The sequence below is a fragment of the Athalia rosae genome, chromosome 5, assembly GCF_917208135.1.
Source record: "Athalia rosae chromosome 5, iyAthRosa1.1, whole genome shotgun sequence".
In the NCBI taxonomy this organism is placed as follows: domain Eukaryota; kingdom Metazoa; phylum Arthropoda; class Insecta; order Hymenoptera; family Athaliidae; genus Athalia; species Athalia rosae.
The window spans coordinates 2899609-2921069 of NC_064030.1; the positions used below are offsets into that span (position 1 = coordinate 2899609).

Sequence of the window (21461 nt, forward strand, 5' to 3'; positions counted from 1 at the left end):
TCACCACTTGCATCTTAAAAACTTGTACTATGCTGAAAAGGGCTGATCCATCGTGAATTCCAAAACCGAACTTTTTTATCCTCAATTCCAACCTTATATCCAATATTAAATGGTTCACCATGACGACTATCAAATTTGTTGCGATGAACTTGGATTTCTCAAGTTAGGGCTCACTTTCGAAGACACATCGATAAGAACGTCACAAAATCCTAATGAACAAACGTGAGAGTATATATTTAAATGTACCATTAATTTATTTCCACTATTTAATTTATACATTTTTTTTTGTTCTTAAACTACTTGCCTTATCGCTAGAATACAACTTTCCCATTATGATATCACTATTTGTTACATAATAATCCTAAGTATAAAATAATCCCGAATGATAAGCTTATCATATATTAGTTAAGTAGCAACGATTCGATTATTTCTACAGACATTTATTTTCTCAAATTGTGTATTCTTTATTCAATAGTTCTAGTGCCTGATGAATGTAGCGCGGGCGTTTTTGAGGGAAACGGAGAATCTATTTCATTTTAAATCTGTAACCGCGTTCTCTTCATTGGATCAGAAAAATCCTCAATCTAAGTCATTGACAAGATTGAATCTTTTTCTATCTATCCCAGCTATGATAAATGCATTTTTATTTGTAACATTCAATGCTGAGAAAAAAGCTCGGGCGGTCATAACGATGATAACATTCGAAATTGGAATTAGATTTTTTTAAAAACCTCAATTAAAGTGACGTTATCTATATTTTTACTCTTCAAATCAATGAACTGTACAACGGATTACATGGTGTACAACGATTCAAGTGATTTATATTGTCAGTACAATTAAATAAACTGTCTGTATTATACCAGCTATTTGTCTATTGTGATTCGTGCACGTTACCATTATTCGTTTTTACCTTTTTTTCGTGAAATTTGCGAAACTGAAAAAAGGGAGCAATGAAACATGATAATATCTAACAATTAGACGCTTATTTATGACTGTATACATGTTATTTCTACATTTTTATCAATTATATAATCTTTTTTGAGTTTATAATAGTTGTTATTTGACATTTAGGTTTATAAACGGATGTGTAATCATAGTTATAATAATATCGATAATACTATCAATAATAATCATAATAGCAATGATAATAACGAAGATAACGATGATATTAACTTATGAGATTTTTTTTTCTGGTCTAGTCCTCATGATCTATTAAAGGCAGACCCATATAGTTTATATATATAATTAGAACAGACAGAATGAAACTTCACACAATTTTTATACCTTCATCAATTTATTACTGACGATAAAATTATAGAATAATCATTGATAATAAACTATTTGCGTCTATTGAGTAGGTTGAAATGCTACTCAACGCGTAAAACATTCATATGTGTTGCTTACCTATCGAATATACAAATCTATGCATTATACAATATTATATCGTACATGTATGCTAAGTATCATAGGTGTACATATTATTAATAATGATCATACACTAACGGTGATGGTATTCATATAATGACAATAATAATCATCATGTAATGTAGGCAAACTCTCATAGCATATTGTACTCAGCTTCATATCTTTCTTCTTAAGTTTTTTTTTTCAGGTTTTTTTTTTCATTAATTTTAAGTATTAGATGTGTAACAGCGTTATTATTACTTATACATATGTATACTGAAAGTTATAAGTTCGGACAGAAGTTGATTTGAGTTTAACATATATATTACCATATAGTATTTTTTACTTTTTTATTAATTTTTTTTTTTTAGCAAAATGGAGGGAATTCACTAACAACTTGCTTGAAAAATGCTGCATTCACACCTATAAAGAAATATAAAAATTCTGCGTCACATTCACCTCAATTCGCTACTCTGCACTGATTAATTTTTTTTATTTCTTTTTTTAATTTTTTTTTTACTTTTTTTTACCAATTAAACTTTTTTGTCATTTCAGGTCTGTTATTATTTTTATTTTTTGATACTGATTATGGATTTTTAATATCTGGTTGCATAACAAATTGATTATGTTTGATAAGATGCATGTTTATTCGACATTAACTGCTGGTATATTTATTATTATTTATCATTACAGTAGCGCAACGATCATTCTCTAGCCGTATAGAATATTAATAATATATTTAGTAATGAGACTGCACTTCAAACAAGAAGACACGTGAATCGGTTTTGCATCATGTATTGAGCTCGAACAGAATTATCTGACGACTTCCATACTACAATCAACGCGCGATTTATTATTCGATTCTTTCTAGTTCTATCAATTTTTCTTCTTTTTCTTCTTCCACGGATCTATATATGATATAGTAATAAAAATTCAATAATTACGCTACGTAAGTAAATATAGGAGACTTTTTGCAATAGTTAATAAATACAATTTCGTGTAATCGAGTTAAGAATATGCAACAATCTGCACCCTACCGCATAAAATCGCAGTAACACGACTGACCATGCATCGTATCGTAGTGTGAGCAATTCTTAGCTTCGAAGCATTTTACGTAACTATTTAATTATTATTGATTAGCTGATCAATTAGCGTTATCTTGTGCATACGTGCTGTATAGACTGGATAAATCATTAGTACACATCATTCACATTAATTAATGAATATTTAACGTAAAACGTTAGATCTTCTTTTTATATTATGTGTATACTATAGCAGTGCAATGTATTATAGCTATATGAAGATGACTACAAAATACGTGTGTATATTACATGTATTTATGAACCAGCTAAAATTTAGATTGCTTTCAATTAAAAACACCATGTAGCCGTCGTAGATTTTATGTTAGGTTCAACGATATAATTGTATGTATTAGTTTCAAGGATTTCGTTTCAACGACTAGCAACATTTTAATATTGAGCTTTTCGGATCGTCGGGAAAATAATTATTTTACGAAGATTTTCATTCATTCGGATTAATATCGGTACTTAATTTTTAGTGTTACTGAAATGCTTGGAGTATTATGAAATTCTTTTATTCTTCGCTGTTCTTTTTTTCCTCTCTTTTTGTTAGACTTTTATCCATCTTAGCTATGTGAAGAAACCACAGCTGCTCGGGCTCTTCTTTTTTCATTATCTGATTATTCGATACTATATTGATTGTGTGAATATTATGAAATATCCTCCACAAAGTTAAGCTGGACGGCCTTGATTAAATTAGGATCATCTCAATTAAAGCACACGAATTAGTTTTCGGATTGCAGGGAAAGATTTCACGATAAACGCTCCGTTTATACCCTTGGCTGCGACGAAGCTTATCATGGAATATTTCATCCATTTTTCTCTTTTTTCAATCGGTGGCGACCAAGCCCATGCCCGGGGTTCATTATATTAACATTTGTCTCGTCCGTTTCTGCAAATCTACTACTTTCTTCTCTCTTTGCAGAGACAGCTTAGATTCAATCATGTATTTATAGGTAATAATATAAGTATCATAATGTATAGATATATGTACATTGTACACGGTACGCACTAACAGAAATATTCGCCAAACTTACGTTTACAGATAGATGCATAAAAATAAGTTACGCATAGTTTGGCATCTCTTTGCAAATTTATCTCTTTCGTTTTCTTTTTTTACTTTTACATTATAATTAACATTTTTTATTCATTTTCTTGATTCAATCTGTTTTGTAGTGTAAGCTTCCGAAAGATCGCAACGTAGATAGACACAAGTCTCCGTAATTGACTAGCGTTAATATTCAACTTCTCTTTAGTTATATCAATAAATAGCTAAGCTTTTTATGCACTACGATTATTACAGTAGGTATAAACGGCTCGACGATTATATTATATTCGATAATCATGTACACTTACATCTCCAATTTCCATATGTTATTAATTTTATTATCATTATTATTTATAGCAATTCAACACATAGGCGCAAATCTACAGTTTTCATTTTTTTTTTTTTGTTGGTTTTTTCGTTTTTTTTCAACTTTATTTCATTTAAATTAAAATCTATTATCGTTTTCATGTTGTTACCCATATTTTAATATTACACACGCCTGGTTCGTTTATTACCATTACCGATACTAATACCAATACCAAGTTACACTAATTTAATACACACTCAGAAGTACTTTCTCAATAACACTAAACACCTAAGTAAGTACCTACCGCACGATCACCCGCACGTTAATCTGATTCGTGAGTTAACAAACACCGATTGCACATTACATCCCACTTGATTTTTATGAATTTATTTCAGGGGTAACATGTACGGGGTTTCTCTTTACAATTTTAAAGTAGGTATCCCAGGAGTAACGGAGAGAACTAAAATTCTACATGAAATTTCGTTGTCAAAATTCCGCGGTTGAGTGACTCGTGGTTAAAAATACTGAATAATACTCGCATTCAAGTGTTGAACAATCTCTATCGTCAATCTAAAATCTAAAATCATCGAAAACCTGTTTCGATAGTAAATGTTTCTTCAAAAAAATATCACGACTCAAGTTATTATAAGGACTATAACAGTCAACTGAACCTCGGTCAAAATTACGTGATTTATTTCTAATTTTTCAATCACTAGGACGAGTGATTCACGTGCGTTCGAGTTGAGTGGACTATTAATGATTTCATATCTAATCTAAAGTGGACTCAAATTAGAAATATTATCGGATCAATGTGGATTCGTATGATTTGATGATTCTTTGTGACTTTGTCGCATTATTTGACCGACTTTTTGAAATACAACAGGAAATATTTTAGTGTTACCTGATTGGAGCGGTTCAGCAGATTTACACTAAAAAACTTAGTCCCAATACTTTGACTGATTTCGAAATATTGATTTCACTTAACGATGGAATGCAATTTTGTAGCCATTGCCGCAGTTTTTAATTATATCATTCAATAACGTTGTTGGAACTCGTGATGCCACCTGTTAAAATCGATGTGGAATATCACCATCGAACCATTGGCCAATCCAGCGAGTAAGAACCTGAAAAAAGTTATGTCGTTGGAATTATATTCACAGTTCTAACATTCGAAACGTAACGAGAGAAGCAGCATGACAGCGTGACAACTTACTTTTGATCGTGCGAGAGCGCCAGAGATCGCACACTGCTTTCACAAGCCGGAAAAGCATAAAGAAGAGCGAGATTGAACGTTCTCCAAACCTCTACGATTCCCTTGTCTCCTCCGGTCATTAGATACTCGCCGTCTCGACTCAGCAGCAAGCACTTCGTGAAAAATAATATTTAGCATCGAAGAAGTGGAATTTATACGACCTTCGACAGTTAACCGAAACTGAATTAGTCGTTTACCTGGAGATTATCGTTGTGCGACTCGTGACGAAGCCGTTTTCCATTGATCGTGAATGCTGCGACATGACCTCGCTCGTAATTAACGACTATTACACCCTCGCGAGACATGGCTATATTTTCAGGGGAGGAATAGCCAGAAGGTGCGTCCAACGATCTCAAGAGATCACCGAATGTCGTATGAACGAGAACTGGACCATCTTTGGCGGAGAAATTTATTTATCAGACGAATGATGGCGAAAATTCACGATTGAGGTGAATTGAAATTTTACATACAGTGGGATCCGGAAACGACTAATCCAAGCTCAGCGGATATAACAACCGCTGTCACGGGTTGCTCGTGACCGGTCAAAGTGGCACGTGGAGCCGGCGCTTCACCTTCCCCCACGATTGTCTGGGTGCGAGCGTTCCAATGCCATAGCAAAACCGTGCAATCCGCACTTCCCGAAGCAATGTAACAGTCGGATGTGATGTTACACTCGCTGCGGGAAAGGCAAGTCACCACACCGTAATGACCGAAGACGATCTGAACAATTTTTGCTGGAAGCAAATGAAATTTTGAAGAATTCAATATTCGATTGCGTTGTAAAGTTGACGTTCAGACGAATTAGAAGCACAATTACCTGTCTCAGTTGAAAATACACGGAAACTATTATCCCAAAATCCACAGGCGACCAGGAATCTGCTGTCCACAGTAGTGACGAAGCAATTACTGCGAATCTTCAACTTCTGACTGAAATTGTCGCCCAAGTGTCGACGCAGGGCTGGATTGGAGCTGTTCGATGTTTGGGCTATAGGACAAGCGAAAAATAAACCTGGGGAATCGTACGGAGGAAAAGAAAAAAAAGAAAAGAAAAATAATCATTTCCATCAAAATATGAACAGATGTATTACTCACAAAGAACGGGATCCATAGACAAGGGTTGATTTACTGCTTGCGTTTGCGGAGTATCCGCGTAACTTGGCGATTGAACAGAGGCTGCGAATGAAGAATGACGAAATAACTAGTAATATAGTACAGAGATTGTAAATTTCGTAGCTATATATATTCTTTAAATTAATCACCCGCGTAACTTGTGTTCCATCGATTAACAGCAAATTGCTGTCCAGTGGTAACGGTAACTACAGAAGGTAGCGGAAGCTGGGGGTAAGTATTTGCCGATATGTGACAAACTGGTGAGTTTGAAGGAAACTTGATGGTCATGCAAACGTCGTCTGGTATGCTGGAGAACATCATCGGCGACTGCGGGAGGAAGAGAATAAAATAAAGTAAAAATTTAAACTAGTACATGGAAATTAAGATTTCTCTCCTATCACGGCTGGCAATTACCAGGTGCATGGCGGAGCTCCTAGGAGGATGGGGTTCCATAAGCAACTGCGAGGGAGTCTGACCAAAGTTCCGGATCTGATTTTCGATCGCTTCCTTCATTACGGGATCACCGATCGAGTCTAACTCAACGCTGCCCTCGTAGGTCAAATAGTAAAAAACGTTGGTTGCTCTGACAGCTTCGGGGCCTAGAAAAAATGGTTTTAATAAAATCGTTGCCGGTGTTGTACTCGGCGGACGTCCAGCGCCCCTGATTCGGCGCGCTTTCTTCTTCGTTAATCAATTTCAATCCCCTTAATGCTCTATACGGCGTATACGTGGTTATGGAAATTCTGTTTATGTGTAACGAATTTATCCAGACTAAAAAAAGATGAGTGAAAAACCGAAGGAGGGCATTAATATTGACGTAACGCGTATAAATAATGAACTCGACGCTTTCGATACGGTCTCCGGTAAGCAACAACGCATATCCAACCCTGAAACGAGGAGGAATATAAACGTGTTGCGTATTAGCGAGAGGGTGAGGTTTGAAACACGTGCCTAATTGGTGGGAGAAGAGTAATTCGTAGGAAAGAGGAAGCCAGCTAAAAGTGAAGCTAAATCCTGGACGACGACAACTGGGAGTGGAAGTTAAGCGGAGCTGTTGCCGTTCGGAACGAAAAACTAATTCCTTCCATACGGTCGCATCCCGCGTCCCGCAGGCTGCACCGAGCAAAATAGAGATGATCTCGGGACGGGGATCGTCGCTACGCAGAACAGTCTTCGAGGAAGCGCCGGATATAGAGGCGCCTCCGACAATTACCATCACCTCAGAATTTAATTTAAGACGATCTCTGTGTACCAACGCTAGCCAACGTCTGTATACGATGCTTCTTCACTCGCGAGAAAACTACGCAGACTTTAAATACCCCGGAATCTATTTTCCTCTTCAATTATTTTATTTCCAAAATTTTAACTTTGACTCTCACCCTTTTGTTTGTAGCCGAATATCAGGTCGATCCACTGATGCAGTTGACACGAAACAAATTCGGATTCGAGGGCCTGTAGATGGATGAAGAAAAAAGTAATATCATGCAATCATTATTCAGTTTCACTGTGATCGGAAGAGTGAAAAGTTCGACGTAAAACACGTGTAGCTGACAAGAAAAATAGAATATGATCGTACCATTCGGTTGATGCGGATAAATTCTTCCGGCGAAGACGCCCACGGTGGTAAATCGACGTCACCGACCGCACTGCCGTCCTCCTGTCTTCCCAATCTGTATCGATTGCTATTGATCAACATTTCAGGGAGGAAGAAGAACTCGGGTATAAGTTCCTGGAATGAGACGCAATCGTGGAGCATACAGGACATAAAAGTTGAACGAGAACAGAAATAATTGAATAAAATCCACGGGGTTCCAATGGGGGTAGAGATTACAGTTTGGCAAATGATTCGGCGAGGACATGCACACGATATGACCGTATAACACCACCCACCTTTACATCCGAAGTGTCACGCTGACAATTCTTCCAAGAAAGTGCTATCGATGAAAATAACCTGTTGGGGTGATCGAATTTGCCCCCCTGAAGCGCCAAGCACATCGTGGTCATCGGCTCCTAAAAAAAATGGCGAAACAATAAAGGTAAATGTAATACACCTTTGAAATTGTTCAACGCACGTTTTTGCCTTGAACTCAATTTTCTAATATTTGAATTCCTATCTCCGGCAACGAGGAAAAAAATAAAAAATTACAATAAAAAGAGAAGAAAGTTCAGCAGCGGGCATAACGGCGCCTGATTATTCTAAAAGCATAGAGTCACGCGTATGTTCGTGACACTCCCGCCCCTTCCTCCTCCGACCCCTTGACCGTACACGAAAACGACTTAATTATAATTCTTTGGATGAAAACAACTAGTCCTAGCTGCATAGCCGCCTTTGGGTAAGAGTTAATGAATTTTCATTCGACTTTCCGCTTACAGAAGCCACGCACCCAAGAGAATCTGAGATGTGACGTGAAAGTCGAGCCAGGATTCGCCGTACGGAGAAGAACTGTTGTACTCTACATAACTGGAACGTCAAAAGCATAAGGAAGAGGAGCCCTAAAAGCCGCCACTTAGCGACACTCAATTCTCAACGGGGTTCTCAGACCTCTTCCTCACGTCGACATCGCCACCCGAAGCGTTGACGAATGTTATCCAAGTGCCCACCCCGGCTATATAGGCGCTTCTTGCTATCTTTTACTCTTTCTCTCACCCCGTCGCCCCCCCCTATCCTTTTTTTACAACAGCTTCGTAAAACAAGAGTGCGAAGATATACCACCGGCGACATTCTTCGTGCATCACGCGCACATATTTTTCCATCATCAATAATGATCCGTTTAGATTTCATGTGTATAATGCGCGTATATACTTCTCTCTTTCTCTCAAGGTTTATTTTCCATTTCCGTTGAACAACGCTAGAAGAACGTCGAAGAAAATCACGCGTTGTACACCAATAACCGCGCCCACTACTCGAATAAGCTCCGAATGTAAACGTGGCACTAAATGCACCGCTACTAATTTACGACCTGTAAATTAGTCGAATCTACTTAACAAAAGAGTCGGAAGCGCCCCGTTGCCACCGAAGTTCCATAGCTCATCCAGCTTCGGATAAAATGCGGCTACTACATCATGGAGCTACACCGTGCGTTCTATGAACTCCGCGCCTTTTGTATTCCATTTATTTTATTTGTTGGACTAAAGAGATGCGCGTAGATGTTACGTACCACGCGTATCAGCCAGTTCAAGACGAAGGTAGCCGTCGAGTAATGGGTCCCATAGTGAAATGGTGGTATACTGTCGTGTTCCCAGCTCTGGTAACGTTCTTCGAAGTAAGCACGACGACTGGGGTTCAAGGCGCCAATGGGCTGAAACAAATCGACACAGGGATTAAAATCAGGCGAAGTACGCGACGATTTCTCAACCCCGGAGTTCTCACCTTGGAGAGGTCACGGTAATTGCTTGGCAGGCTGAGATCCAATTCTTTTGTTTCGTAGTTGGTCAAGACCCAAGGGAACACTGGATACTGGTTGAGATCGTTGTAGGTCCGTCCTGCAATCACAAGTTGGAATCGAATTAATAAAATGTACGACGATATTCTCGGTGTTCTTGAGAGAACCGTATCGATCACGGTCATGAGAAACTTGGTACTTGTAACGAATCGTTGCGGAAGTATATGGCAACATTATAATAATCTACGATTGACTCGCATAATGGTATTAAATCGGACGTACGACGGAGGATTTATAATAGGTACAATTTATATTAGCATAAGGAGCGTGCATAATTAGGAGCGCACGTGTACCGGAAGTGCAGGTCCTTATGCCACTTTCGACGCGGTAGTTTAAACCTGAGGCAGAAACACGGCGGTGGTTCAAATCGCACCGCAATTCCTGCCCGCAGGCCAGCAGCAACTTAGCTATATAGACCACACTACCTCACCGACGACTATCCAGTGAGTTAGTTAGCTCGTTAATAACCTGGGGATGGTTTTCAATTAAGAAAGTAAAATACTGAAACCGTAATCCATCATATGCTCGGCACGTGAACCTCAGAAGAGGAAGAAGAGGAAGAACGCGTTATGCGGCTGCGTTTTATATTAAATATTCTTCCTTGAAAACTAACAACCAAAAATTCTCAAGGATCGAGATAGTTGTAATCCACCGCGAGTTGGAATTTGTAATTTTTTCCCCAGAGCTTTCATAAAACGAAGAAAAAGAAAGAAAAATCAGTTGAATCATGCGGTACGTCTCGCGTTACCTCAGCAGCATCTTAAATATTTTGCATTTGTTTACACATTTGTTAAAAGTGTGTGAGATACACGCGAGCGTTACACCCCATACACTCACGTACGTTATACTTACATTTTAAATAGCTTTACGCGTACAAGTAGCGCGTAGTTCTATTTCCAAGCAAACCGAAATGGGATTCAATGGGGCGCGGTAGCCCGTTTAGGCCGAACATAACTCAGAGCCTCTCGCCTAATCGCTCTTGAAATTGTCACTCAGATTCATCTCTTTCCCTCCCTTCCTTTTTTTTTTTTTTACCGCAATCGTCGCTCTCGTGCTCGCGCTCTCTTCGATACCCTTGGCAATTATCTCATCCGTCTCAACGTCGCTAATTTCAATCCCGCCTGCGGTCCGCTAATTAAAACTCGTCACCATAAGCGCGAAGAACCCGCGCCGCAACGCTCAAGTATATAATTAAACGTTGCAATACCGGAAAAGACTGGCAAAGAAAGACTCGACGACGTAACGGAATCATCCCCGTACGGGAATCGCACAGAGAATAAGAATGTAACAAACAGGGGATGAATTCCCGGAATATTTTGAAGAGAGAAAAAAAGTGGGCGAGTCTTTTTTTTTTTTCTGAATTTTTGCTTTCACCACTCGCCGGCGCAACATACCACTGGCTCGCCTCAACGTGCGACAATTCTCCATAAATCATTAGAGGCCCGGTTATACCCGCAGAACAAACGGCGTTGGTATCGTAGTAAATAACGTTAGAAGAACGTTATGCATCAAAGTGATTATAAATGAGGGGGGTTCCCGTGAGTGAGAGGTTGGGGACGTCGTCGCGACACCGGAATGCTCGGAGTCACATATCCAGGGACCAAAATTTCTTGTATACCGCGACCCTCCCCCGCTACCGATGTGTACCCATGTATACACATATCTGTATACGTTCACAGCTTTCGAGCCCTCGGGCGACTTTGGGGTACGTCCGACTTCATAATAATAAACTATACAAACAAACAAACGCGTAACAACGGACGAGAAGTGAGGGAAGACGCGGCAGAGGAGTCGTTGGAAGCTGGAGCCGACGAGACGACGTTGAGATAATATTCCGATAGCGAAAGATGAAACGAAGATGGAAATTGGTTCGGAAAAAAACTTGATACCTTCACAAAAGACGGCGGGCGGGTGCAGTTACGTATCAACGACAAGATGAATATCAAGTTTGAGCGACCAGCTGACTTGAGAGAAAAGAGATACGAGAATACGTAAGAAGAGAAAAAAAAAAAAACCGGAAGCGAAATATGTGACGTTTTTAATTTTTTGCACTCGTGAGAAACAATCGCGTGGATTTGTACCGTATACGCGTGATCATAAAAATATAATCTTGCGATTGTATACAAAAGGGAGTTGGGACACTGCAGTTTGCGGGTAGAATGAAAGGTGGATAGTTTACCGATAAATCATTCGACTCGGAACAATAATTCACCGGATAAACCGTGCGGTATACCTACGTGTATCTAGGTGCGGGATACCGAGATCAAACTGGGATGAGAGAAAAGATACACAGATATATGTATACGCGCCGAGATACAATCAGACGCGAAGACCTGTTGGCAGCTGCCTCGGCATACTTTCCAAAGAGATTCAGTAGGATCGGTACTAGTCATTCGAAAAGGTAAAAGAATTATAATAAGGGGTGCTCCTTTCTTAGCGATCGCTACGACAAAACTACAAAGGAGCGTTGAGAGGCAAAAAAATCTCAAAGCGTGCCGTACGAGACGCGAACACGAGGCGATTATATTTACAGGGGATTTATACTCGCATCCCCGATACATTTGATACGAACTGAGAAAGAAGTTCACGAAAAGAAAATCGGAGATGAATAACGAAAGGGGAATGAAAAAAATGACGGTATCACGATCACTCTCGTATCGTAAAACGTACGAGCAGTTCGCTCAGCGGGCGCGGCAAAAGTCTGCAGAAAGTCGTGGTGTTTTCTCCCTACGGACGTCCGAAAGGCGATTCTTATTCCCGATGCATGTTATAAGGTATATTCCGTACCCTCTCGTAAAGGACCGGTTATGTACCTTTTTTCTTCCATATATGACGTACTCGCGTGCAACGTGAACCGTGCAGTGGATCCCCCCCTTTTGCACCCGCATGCGGTTTTCTCGTGCCTCATAACCGCGGGCTATTTATTTATTCGCACAATTAATATATAAGCATCATAAATACCGAGGCATAACGCCGCGTACATATATAACACACACCCGGCACGAAACTCTAATTACAGACCTACGTCGTTCGATCGATGAGCGATGTTTTTGAAGTGCCCTCGAAATTGCGAAAAAAAACTCTTTCGGAATATTCAATTCACATGTGTACAGTATTCGCGTGTCTCGAGCAATTTCATTCAACTGTTGAATTTTAGGGAAGATTTTCGAATTCCCTGCATTAAAGATTCGGGAAAAAATGGAGAAATGGAAAACGAGTGCCCGCTATATTCTTCAGGTGCCATATGTATCGACGGTGGACATTCGAAGCAACAAAAACTATGCGTATAAGAAAAGCTCAAGGCGTTTAGCTCGATTGACCTGCAGTCATGCCGAAGGATCAACGCGACTCAGTTGTATATAATTAATTCAGATTGTTCCGGATGAAAATTGTCAGAATCAAAAAATATCTGAGACCGAAAAAAAAAAGAAAGAATTATGGAAGCGAAGATTTGACAGTGTGCCGCAGATTTCCGCCCGTTGTAAGAGAGTTCGTTCAAAAATCGTGAGGTAAAAGCGGGGCACTAAACGTCGAAGAAAAGAGCGAAAGAAACAACGCGTCGAAATTCCCCCGAGGAAGGGACGCGGATTGCCGTCGCGCGCTGGTTTTCCTGAGGGAGAGGATTACTGGCGCTGCACAGCCGTGATGGGACGAGGATTACACCGGGCTAGGGTGAGTACCGAACAAGAGACTGATTGAGAACGCCCCTAACGTGGAACGACAGACTCCATCCGCCCGTGCAGCCCTAAAAGGACCGACAGCCGACTCTCCTTCTCCGATGTACTCGCGTCCGTACGTACTCTAGTTTACGCTAGGCGGCCTTCGTAGCTGTATTATGCGTCTGTATGGATCCGCAAAGGAGAGGATATAAAATAAAATCAAAAGAAAGGAAAATTAAAACGACGACGAAAAGGATACTACGATATGCGTAGAGCGGCGCGCTACCCTTATGCTTGAAAAACTACGGGGCGATGTGATCTTCTCGATTTTTTTTTTTTGCGAATGAAATTGTAGGAAATTTTTTTCGTATAACGACTCACCTGCGATTGTGTTGAGGAACATGAGGTATTCAAAATTGGAGATTTCTCTGCGTTGCCATTTCTGCGTCATGTTCGAACTCCTCATGAGTTGTCGCGAAGACATCATCGAGGCTCTTCTGCAAGGGTAAAAAAAATTAAATGACGGAAATCAGATTTCAGTCGGTCCGCAGTGTGCGGTTTATACGAAGCCGTATAATAACGAGTTCATAAAGTTGAGGATTTATTTATGAAAGGCGGGTTATGAGATTCCATAAAAATTTAAAGATCGGTATAAATGCAGCAGCTGTATTTAAGTGAATTTAACATGCTTTGATATACACGTAATTACGTTAGCACTTGTTCTTGTGGGATTTATGAAAAGCCGTTATATCGAGACGTGCAATAATGCCGCCCCGCGAAATATTATACGTACGGTAAATTAAGCCTCGTAGGCTTGGCGATCGTTGATTCAAGATATTTTTTTCAACTATCTAGAATAGAATTAACGACCGCAACGATCGTCGCGGAAGTTGCGTTATTCCGAACATCAAACAATTATAAAAGCTATTAAAAAAGATTCGCGAAACGATCATCATTCGCGAATTGCATGATCTTTCTTCTTTTTTTTCTTTCCTTTCCGTCCAAGAGACTGAGACATTTCGGAGACTCGTACGATATTCGCGATTCGTCGATTCGTCGATTTTCGTATCTAGTATAATATATCCATTAAAATTGACATCGCGCGGTGAATTAACTAAGAATTATTTGGGAAGAAACGCGATACGTTAAAACGTCGAATAAATGGTAATCGATTTGTTGGGATCTTAATTGACAAGCGCATCACCGATTGCTATGGTGCACAACGACCGGTATCCCGGGTGATTCTAATCAGTGTTGAAACTAGAAAAAAAAAAAAAAAAAAGAACGGGTAGTCCTCGATAAATATATCAGCCAATTAATGGGATATAACGATTAGCCCGACGGTGCCGCGAGGTCTGGAACGCGTACCCGTGCGTATCTAGGTCTGTGACAATCGACAGTTCGCGGAATAATTACGTATGATGTAATAAAATACGGTGGACGCCGCGTGCGTGGTATTCCCACGATTTTAACGACACAGTCCGTCGGTTCGACGTTCTAAATAAGAAGTAGAGAAGTTGCATATATCGAGTATAAGCGTGTACGAGTAGTATAACAGAAGTATAGCGTAGGGAATGATATTTATATTATACCATTAAAGTTTGCGCTAAAAATAATTTTCATTCGAGAATCTTTCTCGGATCGGTCCACCAAGTTGGTTTATTTATGGACGTCGTATCTTCGCCGACCTCGGAGGAACATTTAATGGATGACCGGCTCGGCGGTCTCGACGCGGACCTGTGTTCTTCGCCGCTGTTATACGGAGGAAAAGAGAAGGAAAAAGGGAAAAAAAAAAGAGAGGAGAGGAGAGAGGAAAAGAGAGGGAGAGAGGTAGCCGGGCGAAGAACGTATTCCTCGTTGCCGCGCGCTACGGTGATACGAAGGGCCTGCAAGGGTGTGGGGGATGGCCGAAAGGACAAAGAGACGCAAGAATGCATCGCCCGTGTTTCGCTTCAACGACCGGTGAAGACTAAGTGGACCGGGGGCCCGGCTCCCCCCCCCCCCCTCCCCCGATTCGGAGGGCCCGCGCGTACGTCGGGACTCTTGTATGTACAGGTACGGTATATACGTATCCGCAGGACTTATACTTATATATGTATGTATATAACTGCGGGAGAGGAGATCGACTTACCTAGTCTGCGGAATCCCGTATTTGATTCCAACGCCGACTCGCGGCAGCGCCTTGATCACCTTTTTCACCGTGGCTTGGTCGGGGAATGCGAATAGGATGGAAGCTGTTGACAAAAAGGCGTTAACCCTCGCATACATCCTCCGGTTGATCGTGATCCGCGAGACACGCACTCGCCGAACCTAACACCTAACGTATTTTTGCAATTCTCTATACCCGGAATACCGTTACCCCCCTTGCAGACGAATGAAACCGAAGAGATATCGGTAATGAATTATTCAAAAAAGGCGAGACGCCGTAAACTGTTAAAAATAGAAAAAACAAATCATCCCTACAAGGATAACAAAACGTGAATTATTCGGAGAATCGCTTCATCGCCAGAAATTTGGTAAACCTGTACCGATAAGAAGCGATCTTCTGTCACACCGGACGATTAATTCGAAGCTGTACGAGTTAATCAATTATTTAAGCATCGAGGAGGTAGGTGGTGTGTAAAAAGTTGGAACCGGGCAGGTGTGCTTTTGGCCCGAGTATAGATGGAATAATAAATCGAGTGCAGAATCGGAGGGTAAAGAAGAAGCGCAGCAGTAATCCCGCTCTGATATTTATTACGTAAAAACAGCGGTGATGGCACACCTCTGAGCGAGTTCTACATTCCGAAACGCGCAGAGATCTCATCTCTGAAGGACCGCGAAGGCGATGAGAATTGCAGGGGCAAGAACTCGCCCGCAGAATGTTGGAAGCTTAATTTAGGGGGGGCGAGGGGGACGGAGTACAGGAGCTGTCCGCTGCAAGGATTCGGGCAGCGTAAAATTCGAAGGATCATATCCTCGATGATATATACTTATAGAAAACATACACATGTGCAATACTCACTTCTGCTCGCGAGGAAGATTTCTATCGCAACATTTTGCAAAAGGTAACGCCGCGAAAATATCGCACGTACTTCCGAAAAGTACCATTTTCCGTGGAGGTGGTCGCAGTACTTGAGCACCTGAAACAGATAAGAGGAGAAAGCGGTCAGTCGCCGCATTCGGACAAAATCGTACGATTTTTTTTTTGCGGATCGTTTTCTCACATCCAAAAAAGCGAAACAAAGCTCGATCCACGGGGATCATCGGCGAGGAATCGCGAAGCTCGACTTTTAGATCCTGGGGAGACGGAGGGCTCCGGGAGGGCCGGGCACTTTATGTATACATACGTATAGGTATACGAATTCAGAGGCGCGCACGGAGGATGCAGCGAGGTGTGATGTGATATAGTGAGCCCTCCAAGAGTTAAAGATGGCCGCTACGGTGGGAGGAGCTTCAACTTCCTGCAAGCAACTGAGGTATACGGGAATCGATCCCAGGACTCGGCATATACGCGCGCCTGTACAACACCAGGACCTGCGCTTCGCGACTTTCCCCGTCTTCCCATGGGGGAAGTCCTCCGGCCTCGCGCGACCCTCCGTTGTGCTTTTCACATATGTACGTATACAACCGATCTCACAGTCCTACGAAATATATTCACGCAACCATGTATACCCCATCGAGGCGAGGATCCGAAGCTTTCAATTTCGAAGCTGATCGGAATATTATAACAACAATATTAAACATAGACGCGAAAACCATTATCCTCATATAATCCGCAAGGGATGAAATTACAGCATATCCTGTACAACAGGGATGATTTTCCCCGATCCGATCTGGTTAATCATTAATTACGTTATATATTATAATTACCCGATCGGGGAGGAACGTTATAAGCCGAATCGAGAAATCGCCTTTGATCGATGAATTAATATTTCATCGCAAAATATATTATACGTGTATACATAACAGCGGAGATCCTTTCTGCTTTCGAAGGATCGCTTCGCGAACGCTTTCTCGATCTTTCAAGGCTGTCAGGCATCTCATCGATGATCGCAAGCGAATCGCAACGGGCTCCGTGCAGCCGTAACTCCGTACCGCGGTCCTCGCCGAATGAGAGGAGGGAGAGAAAAAGAGAAAAAAAAAAAAAGAAAAAAAAACTGGACACGATCGCCTTATCAGGATCGTGGCCGATTGACAGCCTACACCGCGATCACTCGATCAGTGACAGCATCTGCACCGAACGAACGAATGCTGCAGGAGCAACGACAGCTATATATACCTATCTATACATATACAAGACCAGTGATCCTCGCGTCGCGACGATTTCAAGCTTCACAAACGCAGGAATTTCAACGAAAAACGATCCCCGTCGCCCTGCGACTGGAAAAATTTTTGATAGACCCGGGTATGAAAAAGAAACGAGGAATACCCGCACCAAAGACGCGGTGTGCTCATGTAACGCAGATTTGTTACCCGCTGAAGGCGCACGTGGCGTGGTACTGCAGCGTCACAACCCCCTAATTAGCCCCTTCGTATATAACATAAGCTGCTTCGAATCTCATGGGACTTTAAAACCAGCGTATTGGGTATAAATATACGCGTACGGATACTCTGATTAGTTCTTGTAATTCGAGGCTTTTCAATGCTGCGACCCGCTAGCGGATCGAAGCCCTCTCCTCCACCGATGGAAACGACGAAAGAAAATTATTATAGGTAGAAAAGAAGCGTAGCTGACTGCCGCTGAATAGATGATGATTCCGCAGGAGCGGAGAGTGAAAAACAAAAGACATGAGTAATAACGTGGTGTATAACCACGACGTAGGGGAGCAAGGTACCAGCCGCCCCTTTGTTTTTCCTTCACCCTCAATTTTGATCCTTCTCACAAATACTGCACCCGGTTTGATAAGCACCTTTGAATCATGCCGCAGAATCCATTATACTCGGATTCGGATACGATGTTGTATTATCGCTTCGTGTAACGCATGTTACGTCCCACCCGAGATAGAACACGTAGTTACCAGCTATATCCACGATAATTCTAATCGTGATGGAACGTAGGTGGAAGAAGAAAAAAAATAAATAATTCAATTCCTACGACAATTATTGACTCGCTGAATGATTAATTGCAATTAGGTAATTTTGCAAATCCGAACCATGCGTAATAAAGAACGCGCGGGTGATTCGATACCGATGCCCCTGCACTTTTTGTGACAACAAACGATATAACAAAAAAAAAACCATTTCCAATTCTAATAATTCTCATCGGATTTTTTCACGAACGTACGCATATGTATGATATAAAAACATACGTCAACATAGCTGTCAGTGGGTGTCAAGTAGCGGAGATGATTAGTAGAGAAGTACATAGAAGCACCGGGTGGTGATGGTCGGTGACGGAGTGTACGCAGAGTCCGACTGTATTCGTAGGGATGAAAAAAACGAAAAAAAAAGGGAGACGCGCAAGGACAACGACAGTCTCTATACACAGATGATGTAACAACACGTGTATATATCCCTCCCTATGTGTCCGTGTGCCATCGCGGGGCACCAGTTGTACGAGTTATATACAGGCGGCATGTATCGTACATGTGTAGCGTACGAGGTGTACACGATCGGTGTAGTAGAAGAAGTGTCCCGCTGCTCTAGGCAAGCCGACACTCTCGACAGAATGGAGAACCACTTAGCAGCCCTGAGAGACCCGCTGAATTGTGTACAACAAACAGATTAAGTGCCCCACAATACCACCCCACGCCTCCTACCCCCGCCAACCCTCTTTTCGGTATTCTACACCCCGCTGCAACGACGGGGGCATTTCATACCGCGATGATCATCGGAGCGGTTACTCGTCGTTCCGTACATGTGTACGGAATAGAGAAGGAGATACACGCGTCGATTTGTGAGTCCGACGCCTGCGGCGGTGCACTTATCCGATACCTTCGAACATCCCCCCCGGTTCAGGGGTTGCGATCGCCCGTAGTACCTAATATGTTTTTGCGGTGTTTGCATTATGCAGGGGAAATAAACTTGAGAATTTTGGAACGCGTCTGATCTTTTTTTTTGGAGAATCTCGACAAGGGTAGTTTTATTGGGGAAAAAAGAAATTCGATCGCCCGCTAATCAAGGTGCGTTTCTGCGAAAATAATTATTCCATCCCGTTCGTCGATCGATCCGCTTCGACGGTTGCGACGAAGTACGGCGGATATGGTTAATCGATATTTGATAGTGGAACGGTGACGAACACGATTCGATTACGGCCGGTAAAATCCATGTATATACCTCGACCGTAACGATCATCGAATTCGTTGGAAGTTTCCGTTCGGCCGCGGCATTTGCTATCCGCTGTTACAGTGCTGCATGTGCACCCCGTGAAATGAACGTGTGTGTAAGGTAACGTGTGTACGACGTTGTACCTATATAACGGCAGACGATTTCCCCTTCCGAAAAAATAAAAGAGAGAAGACCCCGAGCAATGAGTTATGCGAGCCACGTGCGTGTTCTCATACCTTTATTGCCGCATCTCACACGAGATAACGCACTGCGGGTAGAAACGCACAAAGGGACCACCGACGCGGTTCTACTACAGAGTTACTCATCGTTTTGCGAAAAATAAATAAAATGAATTGAAAATGACGAAAAAATTTTTGCACCACTCCTCCGATTGATTTTTGTCTTTTCTTTCTCATTCAGCTCTCTGTGCTGCTCCGCTGGCACACCGTTCGGTCGCGTAATTGGATGAAATTAGCATTTTTAATTGAAGATAAAATTATGCCGAGCGCGCTACCCGGTACGCGGTGTATATGGAACGCAGTGCGTATAATAATCGAGTCGTAAATATATCGAACGTAGGAATCGTAACAATTATTTCCCCGGTGTTTAATTAACTCGCGCAGCTATCGGGAGCGCTGTACTACTCAACTATAGCTATACGTAAACGTGTGTGTTCTCTTTTCCATTTACCATAAAACATAAAATAAAACCGTTTAAGTTATTTCCGGTAGCAGATGCCCCTGCAGCCGGGTGTCATTCAGACTTCATTTACCGTTTCGAATACATATTCATTTTTATGGGAAAACTCAACGCGTATACACCGTCCTATGCATTCGCGTAATATATGTGATGAAAATGGGAATGCGGCAGTATGTAATACCTTCCCGAAACGGCGATGGATTATTTATCGAAAATTTAGTCCATGATTCTTCGTCCCCGCAGATCAGAGAGCACGCGTCTCGCGGCAATTTTTGGCATCCAGGTCGGTCTGGTTAGCTGCACCGGCTGGAAAAGCTCAAGTCCTGAGCCAAGGATTACTCGGGATTAGCCAAACGACGACGACGGTACACGGAGGTGATTTACAAGGGTGGGCATAGGCGCGCGCGACCCTATAGGCAAACGCGTTCAAGAGTATTCCATGAGCTATATGGAGAGAAAAAGTCGAATAAAGAAAAGAAAGAAGCTGCGGCGAAGTGAAGTATCTGGGAATAGCGAACAACAAAAAAAAAAAAAGAAAAGGGCGCCGGCTATACGCACAATTTATTTACGCTTCGGTGACAAAGAAAGTGTTTGCCAAAATATATCGGCCGATGGCATGGGATGCTCTTTTTGCGTTTGCGACGCGCAACGCGCTACTTACGCACACCGTGGAAAATGGGGATCGGTAATCCGAAACCGAATTCGACCGGCTATATATTTTGCAAAGTATATTATATATACCTACGTGTATATCGGAATTTGTATACTCCGCGTATACATTATACAATATGAATGCGCAAGGCTGTTTGTACATTCGGTATTATGACGAAAAAGAAGATTCATCCCTTACTCGCCGGACCCGCGTTAAATAGCGAGTGTCAAATTACGATCCCTTTAGATCGTCGACCGTGACGACTAAATCTGTATTTCGGACAGAAAAATCTGCTGCGCAGTACACCTCAGCCGTAAATTCACGTAGTTGCGTCACGGTGTATTCAAAACTATCGATGAAAATAAAAAAAAAAGAGGAATCCAATAATTAATAATTCCGCGCGGGTTGTACAAACGACGAACTGTCTGTCGCTGTTCGTAATATGTTTTTAAAAAGGGGTCAACGCGTTGCTTCGCCCCTTGTACATAATTGCGCATCCCCCCTCCCGCCCCCCTTCCCCCAAAAACGTGGTGTATAAATAATTCAAGGGATAAACGAA

At 41.7% G+C, this 21461-nt stretch overlaps 1 protein-coding gene across 4 annotated transcripts in view; it reads right to left on the minus strand.

Moving 5' to 3' along the window:
* Positions 1 to 231: 231 nt before the first annotated feature.
* Positions 232 to 21461, minus strand: part of LOC105692913 (neurobeachin) — a 165448-nt gene continuing 144218 nt past the window's right edge. For all 4 annotated transcript variants that reach the window (XM_048655901.1, XM_048655899.1, XM_048655900.1 and 1 more), the window contains exons 38-53: positions 16307 to 16424; positions 15434 to 15536; positions 13684 to 13799; positions 9571 to 9683; positions 9359 to 9499; positions 8091 to 8210; positions 7777 to 7929; positions 7580 to 7652; positions 6615 to 6799; positions 6350 to 6527; positions 6183 to 6263; positions 5908 to 6075; positions 5561 to 5824; positions 5288 to 5484; positions 5052 to 5203; positions 232 to 4962 (exon numbers count right to left, since the gene is read on the minus strand). In XM_048655901.1, coding sequence (XP_048511858.1) covers positions 4872 to 4962; positions 5052 to 5203; positions 5288 to 5484; positions 5561 to 5824; positions 5908 to 6075; positions 6183 to 6263; positions 6350 to 6527; positions 6615 to 6799; positions 7580 to 7652; positions 7777 to 7929; positions 8091 to 8210; positions 9359 to 9499; positions 9571 to 9683; positions 13684 to 13799; positions 15434 to 15536; positions 16307 to 16424 — 2253 coding nt within the window. In that variant the 3' untranslated portion in view covers positions 232 to 4871. The remainder of the gene's footprint in view (positions 4963 to 5051; positions 5204 to 5287; positions 5485 to 5560; positions 5825 to 5907; positions 6076 to 6182; positions 6264 to 6349; positions 6528 to 6614; positions 6800 to 7579; positions 7653 to 7776; positions 7930 to 8090; positions 8211 to 9358; positions 9500 to 9570; positions 9684 to 13683; positions 13800 to 15433; positions 15537 to 16306; positions 16425 to 21461) is intronic.